Genomic DNA, 10747 nt, shown 5'->3' with positions numbered 1-10747 from the left:
CTACAGTGCAGAAATACTGTGGCCTGTATCACAAGAGCTTGTTTTGGAGGAGTTGGTGGAAGGCAGGAGACCTGCAAGACATTTTCTACACATTTGTGCCAGTCTCAAACTATTGGTAAGGACCAAAATCTTTGACTGTGATTCTTGCGTGTGCAGCCTGATTCCTTCTAAATTCAGAAGATGAATTTAGATGCTGGCACCATTCAAATTCAGGACTGAGCAGCCTCTAGGAATGGTGAGCAGAGGTGAGCGTGTGCACTTGCAGGGCTCTTGGCATCACATGGCAGGTCACAACAGGAATTTCTGCATCCGCAGTGGTTGATTAATTACCGGAGCTTGGGTGTGGGAAAAAGTCCACAGGACTGGCATGTGAGGCAGGAGAACTGGTTGCGCCATAAATTGCGCTGCCACTTGCTGGGTGGAGCAGCTGCCTGCTGGTAGCAGCATGAGCAGCAAACGCTCTGTCTGTCCAGAGTTAGAACAATCAAAACTTCGAGCCAGCTGATTGACTTCCTAAGTCCCATAGCCAAAATGGGAACTTAGTGATTAATTTCCCTCGCGGTGGCCAAATGATGGTCCAAATCAGTCAATGGCTGTGGGTTGTGGTGGGACTGAACACCACCACGGTGGATGGGTGAAGGTGGCTGACATCTAGGGTGGCAGCGAAGTGCTGCTTCCTGGCAAGGATGCTCTTTGTTGCAATGAAGGATGCTTTGCATCCAGCAGCGATTAATGAAGTATCATGGAGACTAAACCCTGCATAAACTAGTTTCTAGTAACTTGGGAACTGTTTTCCTTTGGTGCAGGGAGAGCAGTATACGGATACCTTGGTGGCTTATGGGGTGGTTTTTCTCATCACTGCTGTGGTACCCCATTGCATCTCGCTGGCATGCTCCAGCTTTTTCCAGCTTTCACCCTCTATCATACTCAAACCCCAAGAATCAGGGCAGTGATGGCCTTAGAAAGTACCCTGCCTTCAGGGCAATGCAGCATATTGACGAGGAAGTACTTTGTGCTCAACGGCAGAGTTTGTCACATCAAGGGGGATGTCCAGGGAGAGCTGGTCGTGGCAGAGCCTTGCTGTTTTCAAGCCAGTGTCCAAGTGTGGTCTTCTCCCTTTCAAGCGCTGAGGTGTCAGAAACAATACCCACTCTGTTGACTAGGTGTTTTTATACTGTAATTCATATAAAGCATTTCTTCTGCATGAGCTATCTAAGAGCTGAAGTCGTTTTTTTGGCCTGCTTTTCAGCCCAAGGAGGGGGAACGTTTGTACAGCCAACACTGGCTAATGAGCAGGCCCAGGGTTTGGCTTCTTGCTGAAAGATGGAGATATGGTAAATGTTATTCTGGAGGCAATGAAAGAGCCAGAGACAATAAGCCTTTATCCTGATGCTAAAATGATAAGCCAGGAATATTAATCAACCTTCTGTCATGACGTTTTTCCATTTGCAGTATTTTGGTTTTCTGCCATTCTTTAAGTGCAAGTATCGTATGGTTTGGTGGTATGTAAAAGTTTCAGATCTTACATACTAAGATGCAGCAAGGAGATAATATTGGATTAGAAAATAAAGTGTCTTTTGGAATGGTTTCAATTGGTACTTGCTAGACAGCGGTACGTGGAGATGGCCGCGGCATCTGGGAGGCACTGACGTGCCTTTCAGAGCTACACCAGACAAAGGAGGTTTTGGCTTCGAATCCCTAAGACATACTTGTCTTGCACCTGTATTGGTTTCTTGCTTCCAAAAAATGTCTGCACCTGCAAAACTGGTGAAGTTTTAGACATACTGACGAATCCAGGGAGGTCTCTTGGTAGTTGATATCTTGGCATCGAACCCTTTTTATTCAGTGCCCAAAGCATAAATGTAGATACTTATTTCAGGCTTGGAAATACTGATGCAGGGTTTTGCAGCCTGTTCAGTAGAAATTTGGATGGCTGTGCTGTGCTGAAGCAGCTGTGGAAGGTTTGCCAGTCGCTGTTGGCTGTGAGGCATGAGAAGTTGGTCTTTTGGGGTATGGGAGGCAGCTGCAGCTGGTCGTAGGAGTAAGGGCAGGATCTGTGGCATGCCCAGCCCTGTGGAGACACATCTTCCCAACTCTGCTTTGGGTCAGGTCCCACCCCTGCTTTCAAAGTCCCTCATATCCCATGAGGATCAGAAACCAGATGAGGAGACAGATGTCAAAGCAGGTTTTTCTGTTCAACAGCCCCGGTCCAGTAAAAATAAATGAAAGTCCCTTTGGTTATTTGTTTTAAACGGAACAAAGTGCAGCTCTGGGTTTGGCGGTGGAAACTGCATGTTGAAGAGCTGTATTTTCCAGTGCCTGGAAGCCACTGGCAGCATGAGATGCGGCGGCTCCTCGATTTGCCAGCTTCTCCAGGTGCTTTTTCCATAAGTCTCCAGTGGTTTTGGGGTGGCATCTGCACTGGCTCAGCCACACCATCAGAAACACCCTGGTCCAATGCTCTGAGGCACCAGATGCTCTCAGTGCCCAGATATTGGCACCGACACTGTGGATGCCTATTGCTTTTTGGAAGTGAGTTCCTGAACTCAGCAACCAAAGCAGTTCTGATACTGTTTATGTGGGAAGGTGTGTGTTGGAGGCGTGGAGAGTTTGTCTGCAAAGGGATGCTTGGCCTGTCATTAAACTGGGGCCTTAGCAGGCAGGTGAACAGCAGCATCACCTCTGAAGCAGCTTCGTACCGGCTGCTGGAATGCAGCTTGTTTTCTTTTTGCGTAGCAATTTTCTAGGGAAATGAAACTCAGATTAAACCTTTTAATCTCTTTGTGAGTTTCTTAGCCTCAGTTTAAAAAAAAAATCAGCTTTGGATTCGCAAAGAGAAGTGAACTGGGTGGGCTTCTGTCTGGTGGCTGAGTAGACTGAGAACTGCCTCTTGCGTTGATAGAGCCATAGTAACTTCAGTCCTTAAGAAATTACATTTTGGCATGAAGATTTTGCCTTTTGTCCAGTGAAATGGCTCCTGCTTCCCAGAGAGCAAAAAAGTCCTCATTGCTCATTGAGCTGGACTGTGATGTGCTGGTACACGGCAAAGGATGTCTGTTGCCAAAGATTTCTTCCTGTGGCCTTATTTGCATTGTGTGTATCTTTAAAATGCCGTTAAAGGACCCTCTGCAGTAGGGAGGAAAAAGAAATCTACCCTGGAATAGCATCCCTGAAGCAAGAGTTATATTTATTGGCAAGATTAGCAGACTTTGGGCTATGACTCACATTTGCAGGCGGAAATTGCGCTGGCAGCCGTGATTCTGCATCATTCTGCCTGCTCTGCCCTCTTGCCCTGCCCACACCAGCGCTTTCCATAGGAAGTGTCTTTGCAGCCAGGCTGCTGTGTGTTAATGTAAAACAAAGCAGAGTTCAGATTTTGCTTAAATAAGCTGAGCAGTAAGCTCTGGAGAAGTTGGATATATTCATCTGCACCATGTTCCTGTCAGTGAGCTCTTACTAGCTTTTCCCTCAGTCCTTCCCAAGGGATTTGCACTGTCTTGCTCCCAGCCTGGGGCTGGAGGGAGGGGGATGCTGGATGTATGTGGGAAGGGAAGGTGTGGGGCTGCATCTTTGCTGGCAGACAGACAAGGTTGCCCAAGGGATTTGCACTGTCTTGCTCCCAGCCTGGGGCTGGAGGGAGGGGGATGCTGGATGTATGTGGGAAGGGAAGGTGTGGGGCTGCATCTTTGCTGGCAGACAGTGAAGTGTGGCCAGCCCAGGAAGCAGCTCTGGAGATGGGCCTTCTGGCTCCTATCCACTGCAGCAGGATCTCCCTGCAGTGGTTGGCAGGCGGGACCTCAGCCTGCCTGAGTTGGCATGAGCTGGAAGCGGGAGCAGCCAGTGAGCACAGGGAGTGTGCTGCAGCACTGTGGTTTCCAAAACTTTCCTTTGGGCTTCTCTGTTTCCCTCCACTTCCATTGCAACAGACAGCTTCAGTGTGCTGTTGTAGGCACAGCAATGCTTCTTGGGCCGATGCAAAGCCGGCAGCCTGAAGAAGTTCAGTGGGAGGGAAACATTTATCCACTAAACGTTATCTCTTGGTTTGGAAAGAAATCTATCCCTGCATCTCCCTCCATGCAAAGATGGTGATAACGGCTGGTGCTTGCACAGGGTGTCTGTGCCTGCTCGTGGGTGCACCAAAGCCAGCCCCTTGGGCAGGGACCTCGCTGTATCTCACAGCTCAGAAGCAGCGCTCATGAGTGGGTGGCGATGAAACTGCTGATTGGGGATATTGCAGCTCTCGCTGTTGCCTTGCCCACTCTGCAGAGCTGAGGGAACAAGGTCAGATTAAATGTGTCTGGAGGAATTTGGCAGGTCTCCTTTGGCTATACAGGTAGCTGAAATTCTTTTTCTTGGATCTTGGATCTTGGATCTGGGTAGAGGAGGTCTGGTGGACAGTCAATATACCTTCTCATGCCTTTTTAAGTAAGTGCATTGAAAGGAGATACTGGGAAATGCTAGATGGGCCCCTGACATTTTGTTTTCTTGCCAAGGATGGGTGGACAGGACTACAGAGCTCTTCTAATTAGTGCTAACGGGTTCTGCTGCTGGGTGGGCGCATGGCTGGAACCATGTGCAGGGTGAGGGGCAAAGCTTGGGCTTGGCAGGGCCGGACCAGCCATCTCACAGGTTTGTTTTCCCCCAGGAGAAGATCGGCTGGCGTAAGGAGGCCTCTCACCTGCTGGTCTTCACAACAGATGACGTGCCCCACATAGCACTGGATGGGAAGCTGGGAGGACTGGTGCAGCCCCATGATGGCCAGTGCCACCTGAATGAAGCCAACGAGTACAGTGCGTCCAGCCAGCTGGTGAGAGGAGACACGGGGGCCCATCCCCTAGTGACCTCTAGGTGTTGGTGGACCTCTCTGGACACCAGCCATTCCTGACTCCAGCAGCCTTTGGCAAACACACATCCTGACCAACATGATTTCATCTGCTTCTGCAGTACTCAAATAAAATTTGTGGTTCCTTTCATGCATCCCCCACAGTGAATGCTTCTGTGATGCTCAGAATGAGTTAGGGCTTAGTGAATTCCTTCAGGGCTCATTGCACAGTAACTTGGTGTCCTGAAGAGCATCAGATTTTGCCTGCATAGTGTAGAGAAAACCTAAAATACGTCATCCCTTTTCTAGAATGTCCAGTGGACTGGCAGCTTCTCACTGGGAAGGCTGAGTCTACCTTGATGTGGCTACACTGTTGAGCACAAAAGGATGCTTCTAGTATTCACAGCCTTTGAGCACAACACCAACACAGATCTTAGTGATAGATAGACAAACTGGCCCTTTTTTAAAATTTAAATTCAGTGGAGGAAATTTCTGGGGTGAATGAGCACTTGCCTGCTCCCTGATGGTCACGTCCTTCTGCAGAAGGGTGCTTTGTTCATCAGATCACAAGCACTACATAGGATTTGTGTTCCTGCATGTGTGTTGCCTCATAACGGGAGGTGTTTCTGTTGGTGAAGCTGGGATCCTTGGTGAAACCCTCCCTCCACCCACCTCGGCAGTCCTAGCAGGCATATGTGGACTGGAGTACAGCCCCTGGACTGACGTGGGGCTGTGCTGGGGAGCTGGCGTGGGGATGCTGCCTTGGCATTTAAGTCTTGGAGTCTCTCAATCTGCCCTCCAGTCTGCAAGCAAATGAGGTGATTTCTTGGAGGACAGCACTTCAGAAGCAGCCTGGGATTTTCCTGCTTTTTCCCTGCTTTGCATCCCTGCAGATAGCAGCCAGCCTGTTAGACATGTGCATCTGCTGATGGCAAAGCAGAAAGAGGAAGAAAGAAATCTAGTGTTTCAAGTGTTGCTACAACTAATGATGTTGTCAGTTATATATTCTAGTGAAAGGTGCAGCAGAGTATTTCAGGGATGACAGAATTTTTATTATTACAGCTGGAATTGTGCTGGTACATCAGGAACTTTGTCCCACAAGAAAACATGCCACGTTTCTGGAATGAATTTTGCTGTTGGGAGGATAAGAGTGATGAAATCAGTCTTTATTTCTGTGTTACCCTTCAGTCTTTCTGTGCCCCTAGGATTATCCTTCCCTGGCACTTCTTGGGGAGAAACTTGCTGAAAACAACATCCACCTCATTTTCGCTGTTACAAAAAGTCATTACGTCCTGTACAAGGTAAGCACCACCAAGCTGCCTGGGCTGGGGGAGATTTAAATGTCTCCTGTAAGCATCTTCCTGCTGGCACTGTGGAGCGGAGGCTCCTGCAAGTGCCCGTGTGTGCAGCCACGTGCTGCTGGTAGGGCCGGCAGGGCCAGGCAGATGCGGGCAGGCAAGGCTCAGCCTGCTGTCCCTCCTCGTCTGTGTTCTCAGCGAAAAGCACTAAAGCTTCTTAGAGCAAACAGATGTAGATGTTAGAGAGCGTGTGAAGACCGAAAATAGACTGCAGGTTAATCTGGATGGTCGGATGGCTGCCAGCCGTGTGGCGTGTGAGGGAGCAGGAACCTGTTCAAGCCATTCTGCAGTGACTCAATCCCATTACCTAATGGCGCGCAGTCCTTCTGCCCAGCTGTGTTTTTCCATCACAGAGTCCAGGGCCCCACACACCACACACAATTTGAACTCCTTTGCCATCCCTGTTCTCCCCTCCGATAGGAAAAGATGTCCTGAGCTGCAAGGGCTGGCCTGTGTCTGGAGCTGCCCCACAGGGTTCCGCTCCTCAGCAGATGTAGGGGAGGTGTTTCAGGCGGGGTTGCTTTCAGAAGCCTCAGCTCTGGCTCTTGAGGCTCCAGCAAAAACAACAAGCAGCCACGTTGCTATGGTCAAGATGCTGCTGCTTGCCCCTGGAGAGCAAAAGGGCTGAGCTCATTCCCCACCCGCTCTCCTGGGGATGCTCGGGGTTGTGAGGCGAGATGGGGCAGCCACACCTCCCTCCCTGCCCTGCTGGCTCTTGTGAGTGCACAGCAGCTGGGGCTTGCCCCCTCAGGCAGCAGACTCATGTCCGTTGGTCCCTGTCCTGTGGCCAAGAGCTTTGTTTAGCATTCAACATGCCATGCTTTGCCCTCAAAAAGCTCTGTGTTAATGGGAGCCAAGCTGTACCATATACACCACCAGACGATGGGGCAGGGTGTGTGGCCAGAGTCCTTGGCACGGGGTCGGTCCCTTCTTGCCCTCTGTTTTCCTCTCCGTATCTCAGCATTTTCTTTCATTTTCTTTTTTTTTTTCTCTTTTTCAGAACTTTACTGCTTTGATTCCTGGGACAACAGTGGAGATTTTGCACAAAGACTCCAAGAATATCATTGAGCTGATTGTCAAGGCCTACAACGTAAGTGCATTTTAATACCACAGCTGCTGTCGTGTGAAGCGCCAAGAGCTCAGCCAGCTCGCCTCTCCCCACTGTATTCCACCCGGCTTGGTCGCCTCCCTCCCCAGCCCTCCACACACTGCCGGAACTGGGGCACCCACCCTGGGCAGGGACGCAAGGTGTGTGACATGGAGGAAGAGCACAGGGATACAACAGAGATTTCAGCCCATGTCCCTCATGTGCAGATGGATAAAAACTGATGAAAACCATTGGGAATCTAATGTCCCCACCCCTGCTCCCTCATCCTCTTTGCTTATCAGCTTTCCAGTGCAGCTGAAACCACTAGGATGCTGAGACCGAGGTGCCCCGTGGAAGGGGCTGTGTGGTGCAATCTGTTGATGAGACCAGGGTTGGTCACAGACTATGTTCAGCTGGGTGGTAGGTGCAGGCTGGGACCCCTGGGCATGCAGCTGAGAGCCAGCAGCTCCTGCATGTGCTGTGGGCAGCCAGGGGCCACGGGAAACCTGGTGCCCACCCAGCTCGTATCCTCTCGCTAGCTTTGGGTTTTTTTTCTGAAATGGAGGAGGAAATTCTCACTGAGGAAGAAGTCTAAAATTTCTGCTTCCCAAGTGGGAGTGAACCTTTTTTTAATTCTCAAGGAAAGGAAACTCTGACCCTGGAGAAATCCGTCATCTGTGACCATCTTCTCCTGCGGGGCGGCAGTGGCTGGTGCTTTGGGCTTGGGTTCAACCTCTCCTCATTAGTGATTTGGCCATCTCTGGTCCTCTCTCGTCTACTTCCCTCCACCAATGCATACATCAGACTTGCTCAGGGCCTGTATTACCCTCGAGATCCTTTTCCTCCAACTCTTCATCTTCCATCTCCTTTTTCCTTCTGCTCAGCATGCTGTTGCCTGTCCCTCATCCCGCAGGGTGTGAAGCAAAAGAGAACAGGGACTGCTTTTTTCTCTGCCCTCACTAACAAAAAAGCCCTTCTCCCAAATTATGACACAGCTAGAAGGTGGAAAGGCACCTGGAGGGCTGTGCTGGGGCTGTGCCTGGGCACATGGGCTGGGTTTGGACTGAAGGGAGCAAACAGGCCGCAGGTTTAAAAAACGCTTTCCTAAACCAAATCCAGGCAGATCTTGGATACTTTTCTCGTTACACCACCGATGGGTTTCCCATGGCAGGTGGCCTTCACCTCAGCCATCACTGGAGCTGCTGCCAGTTCAGGATTTCCTTGTTTTTACACTGAAATGACTATGTCTTTGAACTTCCCCTGGGCCATAGCAAACAGCTTTATTTCAGGCAAAGACGACGCTCCTTCTCAGGGCTGGATCCTTCCTCTAGTTCTCTCCAGCATCCTTCCCTTGTCCCTGAAGGCGCAGCAGTCCTGGGGACCACGAAAGAACGCAGTAGCAAAGTCTGCCATAGCCCTTCATGGTGGCTGCGGTGCTGGGAGAAGGTATTGCTGTGTAACGGTGCAAGGTGACTAATTTACATTTAAATTCAACAGGGCTAATAAGAGATCTTGACACTTGTGTAAGAACATCAGAAGGGCCCATGCAAGGTTATACCAAAGGCTGGCCTGGTGCCCTGTCTTCTGCTGTGCCCCAAATGAGATGCGCTGGGCAAGCAGATGAGAGGGCGTTATCAGCTAATTTCTGCAGGATAATTTTGGGCAGAGCAGTGTACTCAGCTTTACCAGCACACGCTGTATTCAGCCCGCAGGTGATGGATGCCCCAAATTGCCACCCTATGAACAGCTCCTCCGTTACAGCAGAAAGATGAGAAATTATTCCTTTCTTTCCTCAAGGGCTGTTTGGATTCATCTGCCCAAAACTCGTGTATTTCCTGCCTGTTTCCAAAAGCATTAGCTCTTTGCTGGTGTGTAAACCTGGGTTTTGTTATCATATGGACTGGCAAGAGGTCTGAATTAGTACTTTTTCTTAATCTGGCCATTTTGGTGAGGGTTCTAGACAAGGGGGAGATAGACAGAGCTGCAAGCTGGCTTTGGAAAATAAACATATTTGTACAAAAAGCTCCTTTTTTGAAAACCTTTGTTGTTTTTGGACACCACTCGTAAAAAAATCGGTTCCAGCCATTGGAAGAATTAAACAAAACAACCTCATTCCGACTTAATACTTAGAAATTACATTTTGTTTTTACTTAAGAAGTCTGTGTGTGCAGCAGGGTGGAGAGATGGGAAGCAGAAGAAAGGGAGTAAGACCATACCAAAACCGCTCCATTGGAAAATGTTTTTCAGTGTGAAAAGTTTTGCAAAGAGAATTTTCATTTATTTTTTCCTATGGTGGTGTTTCCAGCTGACACATCTGAAAGGATACTTCTTGTTTGGCATTTTCTCCTAAGAGGGAAAATACATTTTCTTCTGTCCAGTTGGCTGAAATCAGGAAAGCAGGACAGAGGTGGTATAGTTTTACACCTTCTCTGTGCTGTATGATGGACATCACAAGATGACTGCCAGTGGAGAATCACGCTGTGGGCTTCCCTAAGGGGCTGGTTTATGGGGAGGAGGAGGGGGAGATATGTGCACAAAGCTCTGACCTTTGGTTCAGAGATGCTCTATTTGTGGTCAAGAATGTTTTCTTCTTTCTTTCTCTTGTACATCCCTATCTTTTCTGACTATGTCATCGCACCTGCCCTAGAGGGCATATCCCACCTGCAGGGGCTGTAGGCTCCCCATGAGTCTAGTTGCGTTCATCAGAAGTCTCCTGATATGGTTATGTCAACCCCAAATGGCAGTGTGTGTGCAGAGGTGATTTTTTTTCATATAGGTGCAAGGATGTCCTAGCCACCCCTTGGAAATATCAAGAGAAGAGACTAAAGCAGTAGAAACTCACCTGCCTTTGGGAACCTGATGGTTTGCTTTCCCATTGTGTTTCTAGAGTATTCGGTCCAAGGTGGAGCTCACAGTCTGGGACAGCCCTGAGGACATTGGCTTGACCTTCACTGCCACGTGCCAGGACGGGTTGTCCTATCCTGGGCTCAGGAAATGCGGGGATCTCAAAATAGGAGATACGGTGAGTCTGCCTTTCAGTCCTGGAGAATTATGCTTCACCCTCACTTCCTCCCTCAATATTCACCCTGGGCAGTAAAGTACAGCTTTGCCCATCTTCCTCTGCTCTTCTCACACCGTGCCAGGTTAATATAGAAACCCACAGAGAATGGCTTTGCTGGAAATGGCTCTGGGTGACAGCGATCAGCCCAAGGTCAGCTGTGAGGGAAGAGTGAATACAGGCACCTGGTCTACAGCACCCTAAGCCAAAAGGTCTTGATCAGGCAGCAGGACACAATAGGCAAGAACGGGCTTTTTTTTTTCTCTAATCCCAGATAGTCAGGCTCTCTCCTGCAAAGGTTTTATTACTGTGGTCTGCTGTTCTTTTCCTGGTCCATTAAATGTCAAGGTTTTCCTGTTACTGTTTGAGAATCCTGGCTTATATTAGCATCCTGGCTTGTATCAGCAATAGTGTGACCAGCA

The 10747-nt window shown here is 49.3% G+C and overlaps 1 protein-coding gene across 1 annotated transcript in view; it reads left to right on the top strand.

The window, feature by feature from the left end:
* ITGB5 (integrin, beta 5) overlaps positions 1 to 10747 on the top strand; it is a 57940-nt gene that overhangs the window by 19397 nt on the left and 27796 nt on the right. The window contains exons 5-9 of the mRNA XM_010132142.1: positions 4646 to 4807; positions 6028 to 6123; positions 7181 to 7270; positions 10155 to 10293; positions 10674 to 10681. Of these exons, the coding sequence (XP_010130444.1) occupies positions 4646 to 4807; positions 6028 to 6123; positions 7181 to 7270; positions 10155 to 10293; positions 10674 to 10681 (495 nt within the window). The remainder of the gene's footprint in view (positions 1 to 4645; positions 4808 to 6027; positions 6124 to 7180; positions 7271 to 10154; positions 10294 to 10673; positions 10682 to 10747) is intronic.

This window comes from Buceros rhinoceros, unplaced genomic scaffold (genome assembly GCF_000710305.1).
Source record: "Buceros rhinoceros silvestris isolate BGI_N320 unplaced genomic scaffold, ASM71030v1 scaffold7030, whole genome shotgun sequence".
Classification (NCBI taxonomy): Eukaryota; Metazoa; Chordata; class Aves; order Bucerotiformes; family Bucerotidae; genus Buceros; species Buceros rhinoceros.
Note: the sequence above shows the minus strand (reverse complement) of the source record. Positions and strands in the feature narration are given on the sequence as shown.